This window comes from Ruditapes philippinarum, unplaced genomic scaffold (assembly GCF_026571515.1).
Source record: "Ruditapes philippinarum isolate M1 unplaced genomic scaffold, ASM2657151v2 ctg14396_1_1_1_1, whole genome shotgun sequence".
Lineage (NCBI taxonomy): Eukaryota > Metazoa > Mollusca > Bivalvia > Venerida > Veneridae > Ruditapes > Ruditapes philippinarum.
Window position 1 is genome coordinate 1 of NW_026853430.1, and position 20,732 is coordinate 20,732.

The 20,732-nt window shown below is 31.4% G+C and overlaps 2 protein-coding genes and 1 long non-coding RNA gene across 3 annotated transcripts; 1 reads left to right on the plus strand and 2 right to left on the minus strand.

Moving 5' to 3' along the window:
* Positions 1-8,193: 8,193 nt before the first annotated feature.
* Positions 8,194-10,347, minus strand: LOC132736857 (uncharacterized). The gene is made up of 2 exons (XR_009626637.1): positions 9,560-10,347; positions 8,194-9,218 (listed from the first exon to the last, which is right to left on the minus strand). It is a non-coding gene; the product is annotated as an uncharacterized LOC132736857 (long non-coding RNA).
* Positions 10,348-10,855: 508 nt separating this feature from the next.
* Positions 10,856-13,619, minus strand: LOC132736858 (uncharacterized). The gene is made up of 3 exons (XM_060724078.1): positions 13,163-13,619; positions 11,332-12,339; positions 10,856-10,923 (listed from the first exon to the last, which is right to left on the minus strand). The coding sequence occupies exons 1-3, from the start codon at positions 13,467-13,469 to the stop codon at positions 10,862-10,864; spliced, it is 1,377 nt and encodes a 458-aa protein (XP_060580061.1). The 5' UTR covers positions 13,470-13,619; the 3' UTR covers positions 10,856-10,861.
* Positions 13,620-16,582: 2,963 nt separating this feature from the next.
* LOC132736859 (uncharacterized) lies at positions 16,583-19,180 on the plus strand. Its single transcript, XM_060724079.1, has 2 exons — positions 16,583-16,771; positions 17,216-19,180. The coding sequence occupies exons 1-2, from the start codon at positions 16,708-16,710 to the stop codon at positions 17,932-17,934; spliced, it is 783 nt and encodes a 260-aa protein (XP_060580062.1). The 5' UTR covers positions 16,583-16,707; the 3' UTR covers positions 17,935-19,180.
* The last annotated feature ends 1,552 nt before the right edge of the window (positions 19,181-20,732 follow it).

Below are 20,732 nucleotides of genomic sequence, written 5' to 3' on the forward strand. Positions count from 1 at the left end.
TGCCAATAGACTGGGAATCAGAACAAGCAGGTGATACAGACCGTGGATGAACAGAGTGGGTCCGTAATTCCAAATCACCTGAAGAAATTGACCTCGACACTTTTGTGTTTGGACAGTGACACTGTTTGTGGTAGGCTAAAGGAATTCGAGTTTGAACTTGTTCGTTCTCCAGTTTTTGTTGTAGATTTGGAGGATCAGCGTGAAGTCCTTCATCTAAGAAATAATATTGCAATATCATATTTAAGAAAATGTAAAAGGGTCCGATGGACCACACCCATTTACCCTCCATCCCTCTGTATATTTGAAAATTGGTCTTTTTTCACTTTTCTACTTTATGACTATATATGGTATCTTGTTTATACTTCAGATAAGTGGTTTTTGTTACACGCACATCATGTATGACAATGTTCATAAGTCTAGTATCTTTATTTCAAGAGTTATCTCCTCTTGGTTTAAAAGATTTGCTCTTAAAAATGTTATTTTATGGTAACAACTAGGGATGTTTAAAAATTTACCCCGTCAGTCAGTCTGTCTGTCCGTTTCTAAAAACTGTTTCCTGAGATCATTTTTAAAGAAATTTTCCAACAAATTTACTTAAAACAGACAAGTTGTAATATTAGTTATACATATTCATCCTGAGAAAATTGGAACTTTTTATTACTAGGCAGGAACATTAGTATGATATAGACCTAGACAGGTAGGCGCTATTAGATTCTATGTATAATTAATCTATATGAATAAATTTATGCGTTATTAAATTTATGTTATGAAAAAAATTCAAGTAGAGTCTTATTGCTAGTCTATTGTGTTCAAATGATTACTTGCATAAACCAAAATGTATTTACATTACTGCTGGTCAGTTCCTCCTAATCTGCTCCTGCCCCGTGGAATACAAGTATTCAAGATGTACAATGTAATGTTCCAAAAGTTTCCATTAAACATTTCCGTTAACTTTATTAATGTAACTAATTTAGATGTCTTTGGCCGAATTTTTAAAAGAAAAGCTGTTGTGCTATGCGCGTGTTCCTATTTTTAAATGCCCCGCGCCATAATACTTTTGGTTGACGGCCGAATAGTGGTAAATCGGTAGTCCCAGCCAATAAGAACGTTCAAGTGGTGAACGCTGTCATTCTCGTCCAATCAAAAAGCTTCCCGGTTTTCCACGAAGAAAAGAATGCATCCGCCATACAACTTAAACATCTCTCGTTGGAATTGATTTAGGCATGATATGTAATCAACGTCAGTCTTATACGTTACTTTTAAGTCATTTTATAATTTTAATTACAAAAAATACAGTATTTAGCGTCTCTGTATGTTTCTCACAACACTGTAATTTTACGAACACCATGACGTCACAGTTCGAATCATTGTTTCTAAATAGAATTAGCCTGCAACTTGAATAAATATGGGATTTGCGAACAAACAAGTTGGTTAACAGTAAGTGCATATGCTAATTAGTTGCCACAATAAAAGTTAAGTCTAGGGATTATGTTTTTGAATGAATTTCCGACATTGTCATTTGTTTTCGCTACCCGGAAGTATAAATTTACATTCAGTCAATGTACCTTGTATTTCTCAACAAAGAGATTGTTAACTGTCACAAAGGACAGAACAGTATTTTAAACACTTTTTAATGTTCAAATAATAAAGAAGCAGGAATTGTATGTGAGCTCACATTACAATATTTTGCAATTGGATGACCTGAAACGTGGCCTAGTGACGTACTTGAGTTTTAACCTATGACCTTAAAATGTAGAACGTGTATATCAATCTTTTTAGGTGAGCGAATTAAAGATCCTTTATATTTTGTGATTGATATTGTTACTGTGTGTATACCACACTTGCAAAATATGCAATTATAAATTATGCAATTATATAAGTATATAATTATGCAAATAAAACAATTTTCAAACATCGAAGAATTTGTAAAATGTGTACTGCAAATATTTGTGCACATTATATTTAATCAATAAATTACATGCATTCATTTCTTTTTGGAAAATTTGAATTTATAGAAAATAAATTTCTAATTACCTCCCTTTATTTACAAGAAATGTTAAATTGGGAAATATCTTTATAAAAAATGCTTATTTGAACTTACAAAATTGACAAATCATAATTTGAGCATCATATTTATAAAATAAAACCATGAAAAAATTGTGTTACAGAATCTTTAAGGACCATAATTACCCTCTATATTTTTATACGCCCGAACACTGAGATGTATCATGATATGGCGTTGTCAGTCTGTCCACATAGGCAGTTAGTTTCTGAAGCACAACTTTAAAAAGGATATATAATTTTCTCTGCAATCAGCTATCTTCAATTTTGATATAATTGATTTTTTATCAAAATGAAATAAAGTGATAATGTTCAATTGTCTTTTTTTTGTTAGCTAGAAAAAATGAGACTGTGTATATTTTCTTTGAGATTTGATGTCATAATCGGGACCATTTACAGCAATACAATGTAATCTTTTTTATCTTTCTCTTAAGGAACATTGCGGTCGGGCGTATTTTGCACCGCTTCAGCTATATTTTGAACTACTTCCGCATATTTTAATTGCTTGTAATACATCTTCCCAATGTTTGGTGTCTAAAGATCAATAATTTGCCAAAAAGAAAAAGTGCACAACTTAATGATGAATTATGTTGGTGTCTGTATGACGTATGATAATGTGCTAGAAATATTAGTTGTTTTAACAAATGGTGTAATAATTTTTCTTATGCAACATTATTGTATAGTATCTGTTAAAACTCTTTTGTTCTATGTATGAAATAAAACTTGACATGTTTATGTATAGATATGTCATTATCAGCCTTTTGAATTTAAATAAAAATGGTTGTTGCTTATATTTTACATTTTGATTTGTTTTATCTTTCTTCTCCAATTATTTGGGTTTTATCTATGATATTGATAATGCTTTTCTACAAGTCCAGCCTGACTGACCAGATGACACTGTAAACTGCTTAATAGTAAACATGGAACAAGAAACATGTTAATGCCACGAAACCAGGTAATTAATTATCACCACTGTTTTGTTGTCATTGGAATAAGAATACAAGTAATGTACAGTATAATTTTGTGCATTAAACCAATGACAATGACCCTATAGGGCTCAAAAGCTTTCAAATACTGTAGGATTAATAAAGTTTAAAGGGCCATAATTACATAAAAAAATATCAAATAATAAAACCCCAATTATATGCCCAAGTTTCTGTGAAAGTTTGGTCAAACTTCCTTAAGAAATATAGGAGGAGTTGCGCACAGAAGAAATCATTCACTAGATATGCTACATAAAAAAACAAAGGGCCATAATTAGGTCAAATATTACCAAATCACAAAACCCTGACAGTATGCGCCAGAGCACTTGATGAGACAGCATCTGTGAAAGTTTTATCAAAATCCCTTTAGAAATGTAGGAGGAGTAGCTCACAGAAGAACGCTCGTCCACCCGCCCGCCGACATACCTCGTTCTAATAACCAAGAAGGAAGGACTTCTGAATGTGGAATTATTATTCACAAAAGTAGTAAAATGTTAACAAAGTACAGTTGAGTTCACACTAAAGGTTACACAAAGTGCACTAGGAGTACACTAGATGTGCACTACTAGTGCACTAGTAGTGCACTACTAGTGCACTTCATAAGTGCACTTTGTAGTGCACCAGACCTATTATATGTATTAAGCAGTTGCCTTTTATTTCACTGAATAGCAATTTGACTTTTACAAAAAGATAGAAAATATAGATATCTGTTTAATATTTTTTCAATAAAAATTTGAAGTTGTGAATATTGGAATTTGTAAAATATGGCGTAAAATATTAGAACAATAAATTTCAAAGTCATTAATTTTATTGATTTTGTACTTTAAAATTTAATTGTTAGAATAAGTAATTTAAATATAAATAATTATAACTTTAATGTTGATAACTGCATAAATAAACAAACTTAATTGATATTTAATATGATTCTATTTTATTATAATCTGGTAATGAAATATGAAACATTGAAATGCTAATCAAACAAAATTAAATCAGTTCTTTTTTTTTGGGGGGGGGGGGGAATTATACCGTAGTATTAGTTATTTTTAATCTTAACTTATGGTTGTTTTAGTTAAAGGTAATGATTTTAAGCATTAATAGCCTTTAATACATTAAAGAATTAATATGTTTATGATTGGCCTAAATTTTGTCAATTTTATTTCATTTATAATCTATCTTACCTTCTCAAACTGAGATTAACTTAAGATTAATATAAATGATATATAAATGATATATATTATTCTGAAAATAAATATTTATATATAATGGTGGTATGTATTGATATGTGTGGATTAAGTATTGATATGTACCTGCGGGATACTAGTATACTTAAACTGACATGGATATTAACAAAAAGATTAGAAAATCTGTCAATTCCATTTTTTGAGACGACACCAATCTTTTTTCCTTTTTTTTCATGCATTGTAACATTATTATGCAATATGATTAATTTGATGAGTTTATTATCAATTGCAAAAATATTCATTTTTCTTTTTGTACTATTTGTAATGAAATTTATTTGCACCAACATCCAGAGAATACAGAATTTACATCGCCTTAGTAATCTGGCATATGTTATTTACCCTGAGGGGCTCTTTTATCAGCAGGGTACTATATCAAAACAGCTATACACAGCATGACTTTTGACACTTTAATCTCCTGTAACTGTTTTCTTCTCATGTATGATATTAAATTAAAATAAAAAAAAAATATAAAAAAAAAACAGAAAAAACAAACAAATAAAAAACAGATCTGCATTAAAGTGAAAAGGAAGTTGCAAAAGTTTTATAATCATGTATTTAAATAATATTTTCTTTAAAATATATTATCTTCTAAATGCGTAAAAACTGACAAGGCAAATTTGTCAAATCTATAATAGAAAAAAATAACATTTCCCAGTTCAAAAACTAAAAGAATTAAGATGCTGCAAATTTTAATGCAGAATTGCAAGAAATGTGAAAAAATATTGATACAAAGTCTTTGTAGAATAGTTAACTTTTAAACCAGTTTTTTATAATAAGATTAGAAAATTCCACTCCAAAGACAATAAATGACAATAATATCTAACATGCGTTTATGACATTAAGATTATTTTTTACATTTGATTATACAAAAAGTATAGTCATTTATCGATGACTTACATGTATTTTGGGGGGAAAAGGGAAATTTTCAATAAATATTGCATACATTTGCATTTTTGTTATTTACCCTGAGGCCCTCTTATCAGCAGGAGACCAGTGTAATGAAAACAGTCGCCAATACACAGCATGACTCGAATCTTTCCTCTTGTATAAAAACATTCCCTTTATACATTTCATTTTTAATGTAGAAATCTTGAATAAAGTTATCAAGTTTATTTATTTTATGGAAAAATTTTAATTATGTATATCTTTAAAAAGTATGCAAGCATTTTATGGTTGAAAAACATAATATCACAGTGTATAAAATGTTTTAAAATCAATGAATTAATATTCTCTTTCAATCTTGAACATGAGGAATTGCCTCTTAAGTTATATATTATCACAGATTTATATTAATAGTATATAGTAATATAAATCCGTGATATTATTATGCAGAATGGCAAGAAATGTGGATAAATGGATACATATAGAAAATTCCGCTTTAGAGACAATAATATCAGAGACATAGATAACATCTATCTATGTCTCTGATAATATCTATTATGCATTTATGCCTTTATGTTGTTTTTTTTGTATATTTGATTATACAAAAATTATGGTCATTTACTGAGCGCCAACGCCTGATGAATCCCAGGCTTATGTCTAACATGCATTTTGCGAAAACCAGAGAATTTCAATGCATTCTTATAAATCTGCAAAATTGACCTATCTTTGTTATTTACCCTGAGGCCCTCTTATCAGCAGGAGAGTGGTATATTGAAAACTGTCCCTCTCAGAAAATACCAATACACAGCACGACTTGAGATTTTCCTCTTCAATAAAAGTATTCCCTTTATACATTAAATTTTTAATATTGAAATAATGAATAAAGATATCAAATTTATTTATTTTATGGATAATATTTAAATTATTTGCATAAACATATGCAAGGATTACACAGTTGAATACTAAATTATCACAGTATATTGATTGTTTTAAAATCAATGTATTAATATTCTCTTTCAATATTGAACATGATGAATTGTCTCTAAGTTATATATTATAGAAATAATATTTTAGCTTAAATATAACCTTTCCTTGATTTGTTTGAGCTTATGAAAAAAAGTTTATGATGTAACAAACTAAATTAATTGGGCCAGAATTATCACATTGATTTATATTATTTGTACACTAGAAAAATTGAAATATATGGCCATTAAAAAAAGCTTTAAAAACACTTATTTCATTATCCATTACGGAGCATAATTATGCCCCCACAATGTGGGAGCATATAGCGTTGCACTTGTCCGTCCGTCCGTCCGTACGTCCAGAAATCTTGTGAACGCAACTCCTCTTAAACCGGATGGCAGATTTTGCTTAAACTTATAGGGATGAACAACCTTAATGTGTAGATGGTAGTAAAGGAAGGAATTTTCGCTGCGACCAAATTTAACAGAATTATGGCCCTTTGTTGATTTTTTCACTAGATACTATGTAGCAATTTTGTGAATGCAACTCCTCTTAAACCGGATGGCAGATTTTGCTTAAACTTACAGGGATGAACAACCTTAATGTGTAGATGGTAGTAAAGGAAGGAATTTTCGCTGCGACCAAATTTAACAGAATTATTGCCCTTTGTTGATTTTTTCACTATATACTATGTAGCAATTTTGTGAATGCAACTCCTCTTAAACTGGATGGCAGATTTTGCTTAAACTTACAGGGATGAACAACCTTAATGTGTAGATGGTAGTAAAGGAAGGAATTTTTGCTGCGACCTAATTTTACAGAATTATGGCCCTTTGTTGATTTTTTCACTATATACTATGTAGAAATTTTGTGAATGCAACTCCTCTTAAACCAGATGGCAGATTTTGCTTAAACTTCCAGTGATGAACAACCTTAATGTGTAGATGGTAGTAAAGAAAGGAATTTTTGCTGCAACCAAATTTAACAGAATTATGGCCCTTTTTTGATTTTTTCATTATATACTATGTAGAAATTTTGTGAACGCAACTCCTCTTAAACCGGATGGCAGATTTTGCTTAAACTTCCAGGGATTAACAACCTTAATGTGTAGATGGTAGTAAAGGAAGGAATTTTTGCTGCGACCAAATTTAACAGAATTATGGCCCTTTGTTGATTTTTAGTTTTCAACTTGTGGCACATGTAGTCCAAAAAATATTTGACCTAGAGTGATAAGATTGACAGAACAGTGGCGTGTGGGGGCATCCGTGTCCTATGGACACATTTCTAGTTTAAATTTAACCTTATTAATTTTATAAATTTGATTTTAAGGGGTATTATTTTTCAATTACAGTTAAATACTGGTTTACAATAAATGGAAAAAAAAACATTTTAATTTTAAGCTTCAACATGATTATCACCTAAAATGTTAAAACTGCTGATTTTAAAATTTACTTATTTATATTCATGAATAGGCCATATATATATTTTCCTATTTTTTTTTTCATACAGCAGCGTAACAATGGATGCCCCCCCCCCCACTTGATATACAATTACAATTATCCAATAAACCATTTAGGTGTCACCTTCCCTGGCCAGCCTGGTCATATGGTCTAGTGCACTAGAAGTGCACTTCTAGTGCACTTCTAGTTCAGCTCTAGTGCACTAGAAGTGCACAAGGGTGGGAAGTTTAGTGTGAACTCAACTGTAGTATTTTGACTTCCATACAAAATATTAACTCACTACAATTGTATACTATTTTTTTAAAGGCACCAGAACCAAAAAAATAACAAAATTGGCCGATAAGTAACTTTCTGGAAACCAAAACAGGACACCAATGATAAAATGTTTTTAGAAAAATTTGGGGCATAATGGGCTTTCAAGAAAACAATTTGCGCTGTCGAATTTTATATCTCATTTTATTATTGCAACACTTAAGTCACATAGAAGTAATACTAATGAATAATGTATTAAATAAATGAGGACATCCATCAACATTTGATTTGAATGCTAGCTGCGTTTTGAAAGGCCAATAAAAAAAACAGTAAAAATCTAACACAAGTTAATGGCATATATTTCTTTTATTTACACCTTTTTTACGGACAAACATATACCTTTAAACAAGAATTAACACGGTAAAATTGCTGAACTTGCGCCTGATTCGTAGAAATGTAGTCCGGTACTAATTTCCTGTTGCTCTGTTCCAGAAAAAAAGTAAAACCGAGTTGCTTTTAAATTTACGATTGGCAATTACATAAAAGTTCCGTATAATGTGTATTTATATTTCACAAAACAATAATGTTATAAACAGTATTCCCTGTAAAGATTACAAACTTAAGATAAAACCAAATAAAGAATTATACACATAAACGAAGAAAGCATTGAAACAATGACCGTAGCAATAAAGCAGTATTTATAACAATGTGATTGATTCATGATTCAATTAAATATATGTATAAAATACGGTATATATCATATATTTATAGCGTTTTCTGGCTATAAATAGTTGCTGCTTTCATAACTCGAGCAAACAATCTTTTATACACGGCCGTAATACATGTACAATTTGATGAAAATTGAAGCACCTGTATAAACATAACATTATAAACGTCAAAAAAAAAATTGCAAAGTTTGGTGTTTCATAATGGGGTGTTACATATAATGATATGCAACATCAATATATGTATATGTTTATTATAAACAGCTACTATGGTTATAGCAGTTAATGAGAATTGAGCAACACAGTTATAAAATATAGTTTTACATTTTGTACACAATTGTTTCAAATGTTTCGAATGTAATATAAAGTAAATCTATCGGTGTAATTTTTGGCAGACGACCATTACTTAAATCTGCAACAGAAAAAGCGGACATCATTCAAAGCGGTGTTGTCTCCATGATGTATATGACCCTCCACACGAGATTGTAGCCCACAGATTGCGGAATCCTTTGGACACTTTTCACTCGATTTTCCGAACTGACCTTTTGCACCAGCAATATGTTTTTCGATGTTTTTCGGCTGCTGCTTCCAGTGTGAATCACGACACGTAAAACGAACAACATTTGCCTTAGTGTCGTCTTCTGACTGTTTCTTAAATTAAAAATTATAATAATTTAATCTATATCAATTGGTTAACAGTAGTCAAAATCCAGTTTTGCGTTTTTGCAGTTTTAATCATTGTTCTTGTGAGATTGCTTAAGTAAGTATAATAAGGGGCTGACGGCGATGATAACAAAATCAAAACGATGATAATTGCAGTATTGACTTGGTGAGCCTGTTTCGACTTCTAAGTAGTACTGATTTTAAAATATATGTGTTATGCTCTCAAAGAATAAACATAGCTTGACGAGTAAACCATGAAAAACTGCAAATGCATGTGTCCCAAAATATCATGTGTCTAGTACTTGCAAAAAAGAGGGCAATGCACTTACTGGCTCATGGACCATTAACTCGAAACTTTTGCAAGAACAGGGGAATGCCATTACTTCGTGGACATATCACATCTCCAGTCCAGTGACCACCACCACCCAAGGGAGACTGAACAGATCTTTGATTCTTTACTCGTGTACCTTTCCTGTTTGCACATGCAATGTTAACGACATTTAATCCAGTTCTATCTGCTTCCTTTGCATCATTGTCGTCATACTTGAACATGGTAAATAGATAAATATCATGTGTAAATAATGCTAATGAAGGCATACTGGTAAATATAATTATGGTATATACGTGTTTGAGATAAGCAACAATTCTAAAATAGAGAAAAACGTAATCGGCAAATTGAAAATGCTGCATGCTCGGTTTTTAATAAAGCCTGTTCATGGACGGTAGTGTAATTCCAAGCTAGCGTCCACACCCCTTACCACATATTTTTTATATCTTGTTAATGAAAGAAATATCCATATGGGCAGTGCAGCAAACAGTAGTGGATATACCGTATATTAATAGCTAAAAACAACGCGTGAATGAAAGAAATGTGACGGTGCATTGCCTTAAAAGCGAATGTCACACGCACAAAATCATTGCTAAACGTTTAAAACCCTATTTAGAAGAGCAGAATTTAAATTTGGTTCAGAAAATTTTATTCTGTTTACGTACAATATTTATGAGTGTTAAATATCAGAGACATTATACATGTTATGTACAACTCTTTTAGAGTATTTACCATAAGATTATGGAAACATATAGTCCTACTTTTAATAAATTTGGTTTATAATACAGAATTTATTTTAGTTCGATTGTGTAGGAATCTATTAGCTTATAGACACACTTTCGAATGCGTTCCTGGAACCAACCAGTATTGAGCAATGTAAAGTTTCTTGCTCAATGAAACAACGACCTGCCCCTGTCAGTTTCAAGTGTTTAATCCATTCGGGACTAAGCGATCTTTAATTATTTAACTCCGAATCCGGTAAACCACTCGGCCATTGCCGCCGGGCTTAATTTTAATAAAATAAATTATCGTGTGTTTAATGTATACACGTATTTCTTCCCTCTCAGTCAAAAAGGGGACCAAACACAATAAGCACATACGGAGAGTATGCTGTCGCGTTATTAAATGTTTTTTAAATATATTTCATGAGATTATAGCGTTATTACCCTTTTTAAAGTTAATATTTGGTTTCAGAATTCTTTTGATCACACAGATTTTAAGACAGTCAATGAAAAACTTTAAACCATTCATTGTTAAAACCCTGTTCAAAACCGTTTCCCAACTGGACCCAAAACTGGGGGTGTTAGCCCCAAGAGCCATACTGTCCACCATTTTCAACAGTTAGTATTTTAGTAAGACGTTCGTCTGCAAGTAGAATGTTCTGTTATGATAAATAGCTAAAAGATAACACAGATAAATATTTATAAGTAAGAGAAAAGGTTTTTAAATAACTCGAATAGTGACATGCAAACACAACGTACAATAATGTACAACGTATTAAATGAATATTTCACTGGGAACATTGTTTAAATTATCTTAGATTATATCTCAAAAGTTGTAGATTACCATTTGGTCAGCACTACCTTGTTATACCAATAAACCAATTTATGAATAACTTGTTTAATGGATGTTTACATCTTTATTTTGATGGAACATACTGATACTGTTGATGTTGAAAATGACACGTGTGTGCTTATTGTGAACTTGTTTGAACTTTTCGACACGCTGAGTACGGTAGAGAAATATTAATCTTCATATATATTCTAGACTTACTGGACATATCGTTTATTTGGTTATATAGATCTTCAGACGCAAGACTTTCGTAATATTTTTCCTTCAATGCCTTTAGGTTGACTGATATAGCCTCGTAGTCAACACCAAGCGTGCCCATGTACTCTTCACTAAACAGATTTTCAATTGGCTCCTGTTTATATTTTGACGGTACTGGGTTGCTTTGGACAGAAGCAGCCCATGTCATTGCATCCCCATTACTTGGCGGAGCTGCCCCTACAGTAATTGTGATTGTTTCAACAGAGTTTGAGAACTCGGAAGCTTTTTCTTTCTGTTCTTTTGAAAGACCAACGCCACCGCTAACGCGGATTAGCCCACTGTTACTTGCTTGTTCTTTAACATTTACACCATTGTTTCGTTTCTTTTCATATAACGAACTTTTCATTTTGTGTTCGTAAATATACCTTGCACCGAATATTATTTCTTTAGGAAAGTGTGTGCCAAAGGAATGAAAGAAGTCGAGATATGTTGAATTACTTGATGTAGTGTTCAGTTTTTCTATCCAATTAACGAAGATATCTGTAAAGGGCGGGGGATTTTCTGCCTGAAACTTGCTGAAATAGTAATTGCAACGTGCTGAGGATATTATGTAAACTGATTTATGAGTCGACAAATCAGAAGATGCCTGTCGATATCCAACACTTGCCAAGAATTCGACTCCAAATCCGACGCCACCGGCGTCAGCATGTACAGACAACTCCTGATTTAATTGCTTGCTGTTCTCTATAATCTCAGAGGTGAAGGACGTAACACAAGATACGTCTGGCACTATGACAAGACCTTTAGGAACGCTGTACCTGCAATCAGCAGTCTGTTTCCCGTGTGTATAGTCAGCATGAAAGATAGGAAACATAAAACCAGGATCATGACCATGGGCTAGTGGATATCCCCGAAATAAATCGTAACCAAGGAAAGCATAATCAATGTCGGGGAAAGAATGCTTCATGTGTGAGTGATAGCAATCCTGCAACATGACGTCCTCTCTCATACCTAATAAGATAAAATATTGACAAACTAACAAACCACGTTAATGTACTATTCGGAGAAGTTTTTGAAATCTATCGAATTGAAGGACCATAAAATATAGAATACTAAGATGAAACTGTAAGGTGGTTATATTTTTACCCCCCCCCCCCCCCCAAAAAAAAAACAAAAAAAAACAAAACATTATGAATGAATTTGCTTTTAATAGTAACTCGTCATACTAAACTACCTGTAGAATTCTAGATAAAATTCAAATTGGTATTGAATACTTCAATTCTATTGGCATGTTACGCACATTTAAAAGTGCCTTATCAAACGTCGTAAATCTCCGACGATGTCGAAGGTGTTAATAATAATTATATTGTCATTTCTGTGTACATTTGTATTTAGTTGGTGTCTTTGTTCATGTTACACTTGAATCACTTTAAATCAAGAAATACTAATCAAAAATAATCTTAAAAAGGAGAAGAAAGATCATCGAGGCGGGCAAGGCGACGTTCACAGAATGCAGACACCGACCTGACCAAGCCACACTGACAAGGCAAAGTAACCTTGCCGATTGGTAAATTAGAAATGAATTATTTTCCAAACTGATACGGTTTTTAAATAAATGAATAGAATATGTTTTACGACAAGGTCTAAATCTCTACTAATGCAAAGAGTTCCTTAAATGGAGTTTAAAAGGAATTCATCAAATTGAACTACATTTAATACATGCAAAGAACTTTATGTAACAATTATTACGTTTTAAAGACTCAATTGAAACTTAGACAAAGCATGAACTAGAACAAGAAATTAACAAATTACATGTACAGATGTTTTATTTTACCTATGTTAAAATAGTGTTTTCCTATCACCATGTCATTTTCTTGCACTTTCTTTGACCTGCTTGCATCAGAACTTGCTTTCTGACTTGAATTAGTGTCTTCCTTTATGTCGCTATTTGGTACAGGCGACTTCTCCGTCATCAACTTGGTGACTTTCTCTCCAATCCCGCTGTCATTGGTAAGCATAAATAAGCTTTTGAGTGGACTTCTTAGTGTTTCAGACGTATGCTTGTCTGAAACGGAGCTGTGATGTTCATGTCTGTCAACCTCGATTTTGCTTTCAAGTTTACTGCACAATGTATGATGCATTCACGTGGTTCAAATTTATTATCATACTGATTAAATTGTGTTAGCTACTGTTTCTATTCTAATTTGAAAGTTTCCATTAGTGATTTATGAGAATTCAACAACAAAATACTACCATAAGGAGCATTCTCAGCAATGAAGGAGGCACAAGCTGACCTATCTGTATTCATATGGAGTAGTCAATTTTATGGCACACTTCGAGATCTGGTGGGATTGGGCAAAGTTTGAAGAAGAAAAAAACTGGAAAAGGGGTTATAGAAAGAGTAATGTTTCATATCATGTGGTCAAAGATCACACAAACATATATTAATCTTGAAAATATCTTTGAATACGAAAATTAAAATATGATAGTTTATACAATATTGTAAGTTAAAGTTTGGTGTAGGTTGAAATTTCGTTAAAGCATGTGCTGATTTATCGCTAAAATCTTCTCAATATTTTGGAAAATTTTGATATTCATGTCTACTGAATAACAACTTTTTTCGGTCACTACCATATAGGCATTTAAACAACATCGTGATTTAGGTTTTTGAAATCCACATATATGTAGTATAGTTTGTTAATTATATGAAACGGTGAAAATATGGACACGTGTTCTTTACAAATTATCGACGTACAAAAGAACTTACTTGACTCTTTGAAGTAGAACTATAAATGCAAGTACAACAACCCCGAAACAAACATATTTGAGACACCTCTTCAATACCGAAAAAGTCTGAAATAAATAAAACATAATTATGTTATTGTACATATTTATCTACAAATATAAATTTATCTAACGCCCCATTTCAAAAAAATATTTTCAGTTTACTTTAAAATAAATGTTCTACATAGTTTTTTTTTTAATTTGATTTGTTCAAAATGCTTTTTATAATTTTTATATATATTGATTTCATTTATTATTATTTATTATTTTATAATCATAATAATAATTATTATTATTATTATTATTTTGCAGGTTGACTATGTGCTATATTAAAAAGTTTTAATTTCTTTTTTGTGCTGGAAATATTTTCGGCATAATTATGCTTGTAATTATAATTTTGATAATAAATTTCAAAAGTTGTTGTCAAAATGGTTTTCATTGTCATTTTTTACTATTTTCCTAATACATTCTTACATTGCAGACTCTCTAATTATTTCACACTACACGATATTATTGTGTGTGTGTGTGTTTTTTTTCTTAAATAAAATTTAGATAACATTTTAATAATGCAAGTACCTTATGATTTTCTTTGGAAGGATTTACAAAACCAAGTTTTCCCAATGGCGTCTGTTTCTCATCCAAAACTTTGAAGCCATCACCTCCTCGTGAAAGCGGTTCCGTCTCTTTATCAAAATATTTTGTATCATCCATTTTTTAAGTTTTGAATCCGTTAAATAAATATCAAAAATAAAACTGCAAAAGTAATAGTTAAATTTTAATAATTTAATGTTTTAGATGATTATTTTCCGTTGAATGCCAGTTAAAATCTAATAACGCAGCATGCAATTTGTCAAAATAACATCTAATATGCAGAAAAAAATGTGGCAGAAACTGTTTTTCTTCAGCGCTGCATTTTCCTTTTATACCGTGATTTGTTGTTTTTGTTGCTAACAAAATAATTATATTATAAATAAAAACATATAATACGTTCCCACGTAGTCTAATAATGATTCATAACATTTTGGGGGGAAATTTAGCATACATATATGACTTTAACCTATTTTAAGAGCAGTCTAAAAAGTTTCGGCGATGTTAATTTTATTTCTAAAGCCATTCTTATATCACGTTATAAACAAGAGCAATTTTCCGTTGGAGCAATTACCTTTTTATTTTTAAGTTATTCTGTGACGAAGAATTTAATAATAGAAATACTATGTACTGCTTATAAAGCAGAAAATACAAAAGAATGCATAAATAATTAGGTAAGACATATCACAATAGTTTGTTGTTATTATTAATATTTTAAAGTATTACGAAAGTTAATTGTTTAGCATTTTGGGTGTATTCGATATCCTAGTAATCTAATGACCTCTTGAAGAAGATTGACTATGAGGCCTTCCCCACCCAATACCCCCATTGGAATGTTGCCATCGACAAAGTACTGCATGGTGACCTGTGCCATTTAAAGCACAAAACAACTTAATCGTAACAACTCGGACTGATATGTTCTCGGCCGATTTCGTCAAATATGAATATTTGTCGAGGTGTTACGATTGTCAACAAGGAAGTAAATAAGGCAAATCGAAATATATACTGAAACATAAAAAAGTAGTTTCGGTATCTTTTTTATCGTCTCATATATCAGTTAAGCTAAAATTCACTGTTATCCAGCCCTGTTTTATCAAGGTCGAATTCTCTCCCCATTTATTATTAAGAATGACTGAACAATATTTCGCTTTCGATCTAGGCAGGTATAAGTAAACAAAAACAACTCTGACAAATAAATTGTTTAAACATATTATTTTCTGAAAACGCCCGTATATCATAAATGACCGTGACTTTTAAAAACAATTTAAATAGCCTTTTAAACCCAATATCTAAAATCGTATTTAATCTCAAAGCAACTAAATTTTAAGATTTACTTTTTGAAAGCTTTCCATTCTTATTATTTGCATTCATCAAGCATACTCTATTGTAGTGACAACCCTAAAGCTGCTATTGACGATAAAGATGCTTCTAAGAATGATGTTAAAAATGAAAACTAATGATGATGATAATGATGATGATATAAACAGATGATGATTGATCCCTCACGATGATGATGGTGAACTGATGTTGCTGGTACCAAAATACTAAGAATCGCACCTAAATACCGATTTTCAATTTAAGTCTTTGTGATCTAATCCATATTTATTCTTTTTTCGCTTTGAGTGTTCCAGTTGAACATTATTATTTGGGGTTTTTTCCAATCTGGACCCCAGTGGAGCTCTTTTTGTATAATTTAAAACGCTGTTTTTGAATTTTACCAACCTGTAGTATTTAAAGTAGCAGGATGAGTCAACTAGTTCAAAATTATACCATGACTAACACTTGTACTATATAGTTTGTATGTCATCATTTCCGCTTTTATATCATAAGTAAACTATGAAACGTTTGCGATATTATTTATAGAAACATCTAATATTACCATTATTATTACCACACAAAATAACCGTACTATAATATTTACCTTAAAATATAACTCTTTCGAAAATTTTACCTATTATTTTAACACAAAATTATTTTAACCCTTTGGGTTACAGAAAGAGCTGCATAATGGTCAGGTGGATATTTTCAGTATTTATTGTCATAATGGTTTCTTCAACTTGTCGCTCAAAAGGTTTGTTTTCCTTTTTAAAACATTCAGAAATGATGATACAGAAAATAAAATAAATGATATGTGGGTAATTGCAAGTTGTTGCTCTTTAAAGGTAGTAACTGAACCCGCGAAGGTCTTCTCTTAATCTATATTATTATGATTATACAAGTATAGCTGCGTGAATTACGTGCATTGTTTACATGCTACTTGTATTAAAATTAGATTTAAATAAATGTATTATACATAACTTTGTTTTTGGTTGTCGATTTTACTGATGAGGATGATGATGATTATTATTATTATTATTATTATTATTATTATTATTATTATTATTATTATTATTATAGATTTGTTTTGGTGGTTGTTTAATTAAAGAAAATGCCATAAGAGAATTAAGTCATACTCATATTAACCCGAAAAATGGATATTTCATTTTAATTAAGTACCTTTCACATTTTATTAAAGGATTTCAAGCCAGAGTAGATTCCCTTTTTCGTGATTTCGAAAGACTAAAAGCATATGATGGTATACTAGATTGCATCGAAGTCGGCAAAAGTAAAATGATATCTTTGAGAGAACATGGAGAAATAGTGAGAAACCGTGATATGGAATACGCTGGGACGCTTATCAACATGTATTCGAACCCGTCGTGCTCACTATCTAAAAAGGAAATGCTTGGCGTTTTCTTCACTAAGGTAAACAAAGAATTACGAAGTGGCAGGACAAATGGACCGGAATCTTCAGTATGGCGTGAAGCTGGGATTCTGATCAATCAAGCGCTTGAGATTTTAGGGCTTCAGAAAGTTTCAGTTGTTTACCGTGGATGCCCATATTCTCTGGATTTCACTCTGCCGCAATTTATCTTCGGACAAATAACAAGCACAACAACTAATCCCAAAGTTGCAGAAATGTACACTGGTTGTGAGACATTTATTTTGATCGAAGATGCCCTTGGTGTTGATATTAGACCATATTCTCAAATCCCAGATGAATCAGAAGTTCTACTTCAGTCCACAAACATTTATGTCGTGGAGAAACACACTAGGAATAAAACAGAAATACAACAAGAAATGAACAAAATATCTCCATTGATGGAATCACAAATTAATGAATTCGTTCGCCTCAGACAGAAGCACAAGAATAGACTTCAAAATTTGTTTTCTAGACTGTTCATGCGTTGGTAATAACAGATTGATCAGCATATTCGTTTCGAATAAGATCAATATTAATAAAATGAAAATGAATTTGCTGCACCTAAATTGATGGTTAACCTAGTGAGTTTTTGTGACTACCTTGCAAAATATGGTTTTTTTAAGTCTTCTCTTTTCTGAACCACCTTGATACCTGTTCATTTCTTATATTTCTGAGCAATGGAATTTCCAGCCTTAGAAGCCATATGATTTTATATGCGAAAAGTACTTTCAAAATATTGTCAGAAACTACAATGCTTTTAGATAAGATTTGTGGTGTAGAGCATGGTTATACGTGCAATTCTAAAAGGTTTGGTGAACATTCTGATCAGGGGCGCGCTAAATCTGTCTGTCACACACACCTGGACAAAATTTGCTTACAAGAATGATCTTCACCAATAAATGGGACCACTATCGCCTTGGTTAAAATAAATTCAATTCATTTTCACATATACTTTCTTCAGTTATTGACTGATATTTGTTTAGTGATTTCATTGACATCTAGCCTTGTGTTATGTTTTGATGTCATTGGTCAATGTCAGCGACGCGGAAATAGATTTTTTTACTTTTCGTCTTAGAGATTCGCGTTGTATTTTCATCTACTATACCCTTTGTTGGGGTTTATGATGGTCCTATTTTGTTGCGTCCCTTTACCACCAAAACCACTCCGCCGAATTGTAAACTGAAAGTGTCGAAATTTTGGTATTGCTCTCATGTCTGACATATCATCTGGCTCCTTCCCGTGGTCCTGTGTTAGGGGATGCGTTCGTTTAATGCCGCCCTTCCTCCTTCCTTGATGATCTTGTTTTTCATATTTCAATTTATTTCTACCTTTATGTTAGATGATTTAAATGTAAAATCGCGTGAGTAATTTGGTAACCTACTTTTTTTATTTAAAATTAGAACGCCCTTCGTTGGAAATGTTCCAAGTATCTGTCTGTCAGTATTTATACGTACAGAACACGTCAGTGTCTTTTATTACTGAATCCTCTCAAAATAAATGACTAAGCAATTTATTTTACATACATAGCTTGTTGTACTTAAAAAGTTAATAAGTACGATTTTTTGAAATTTTAGGGTTGTGTTAAAACTATAATACGCATGAAAGTACATGGTAACAATATCGGTTTTTAAATATTGAAAATCATATAATATACCCACTATGATAACCAGGGATGCAGGTTTTTGTTAAAATAACAATTTTATATGTGAATGTATCGTATATTAAATATATATATATATATATATATATATATATATATATATATATATATATATATATATATATATATATACAAACACATTCCTCCATTTACGGGGCATCGGTCTATTTGAGACCATACTTGTGGGGTGTATATTTAATGTGGGGCATACATAAGGCCTCGCAACTCTGGCATGTTTAAAACGATGTATGGGGGCGTAGGCTACCCTTCTAACATAGTGCCCGTAGGCCGGTTTTAGTAGTAAATGATATATGTCCCACAAATGTATATATTTATTATGGGGTTTTATGTTATTAGTCAATATGTTTTCACCTATGGTAAAATCAAATATATAGTTTATATATATAAATTAGTACCCCTTAGTTCTGTTGTATGGAAATGTTCATTATAGGCCTATATAGTGGCGTATATAAAAACTGACTGCATGAAATAATGCCACTCAACTCGGTCTTATATATGGGCCCCGTAAGTGAAGATATGTGTGAATATATATATATATATATATATATATATATATATATATATATATATATATATATATATATATATATATATATATATATATATATATATATATATATATATATAAAAGAATCGTCTAACGTAAAACTGTGTAGTTGTTGTTTATTTTGGTGCGAAACTCTCAAGATTTTCAGAAATGTTTAAATGATTGCTACTCATACTGTAAAGAATGGAAACTGCAAATTAATACAGAGAAACCGAAAGTTATTGTTTTCGGCTCGAATAAACGAGGTACTCGTAACCTGACATTTTACGTAAATAATCTACCTATTGAGATAACAGAAAAATATAAGTATTTGGGAGTTGTTTTTTAGTCAGACTGGCAAATTTAACAAAGCACGTGACAATGTTATTACCAAGGCAAAAACGCGATGCATTTGTTACACAGACGTATTTTTAACCTAAATCTACCTTTAGATCTTCAATTTGAATTATTCGATAACACAGTTTTCTTTTCAAGCGAAATATGGGGTATAGAAAATAACAACGACATAGAAAAGGTTCATTTTGATTTTCTAAGAAAAATTACAAATACTAGGAAAAGTACCCCCGCTTATATGGGGAACTGGGGCGTTACCCGTTTCAAATTAATATTACTACGAAAATAACACGATTCTGGAATATTTTAATAACAAATGATTCGAATAAATATTCAAATAATTATTATTTACAAAATAATGAAAATTCAAAGTGATGAGTCTTACAGATGGCTTAATTCAGTAAAAGATATTTTAAACAATACTGCATGGTTTCCCTTATCTATTCTTGAACCAAGAAGATATAACTATGAAAAATATCCACTTACTAATAAAGCAAGTGCAGGTAGATCAATTTATAACAGATTGGAATGGAAAATTACCGGCCTCAAACAATGGAAAACTATATTATTTGTATAAACAAGAACGTAAAAGAGAAGACTATTTAACAATATTACCGAGAAACATGAACATATCGGTTCTTAAATTTCGTACAGCTAATCACCGACTTCCGGTAGAATTTCTTAGATATAACAGTACCCTGTACAACGAGCGTATCTGCGAAGAGTGT

Coding starts and splice junctions, on each gene's coding strand:
- LOC132736859 (XM_060724079.1), top strand. CDS start 16,708: ATGGTCAGGTGGATATTTTCAGTATTTATTGTCATAATGGTTTCTTCA. Junction 16,772..17,215: donor TTCAACTTGTCGCTCAAAAG/GTTTGTTTTCCT, acceptor ATTTTATTAAAG/GATTTCAAGCCAGAGTAGAT.
- LOC132736858 (XM_060724078.1), bottom strand. CDS start 13,469: ATGCATCATACATTGTGCAGTAAACTTGAAAGCAAAATCGAGGTTGAC. Junction 12,340..13,162: donor AAAACACTATTTTAACATAG/GTAAAATAAAAC, acceptor TTATCTTATTAG/GTATGAGAGAGGACGTCATG. Junction 10,924..11,331: donor CCAAATAAACGATATGTCCA/GTAAGTCTAGAA, acceptor TTCTACTTGCAG/ACGAACGTCTTACTAAAATA.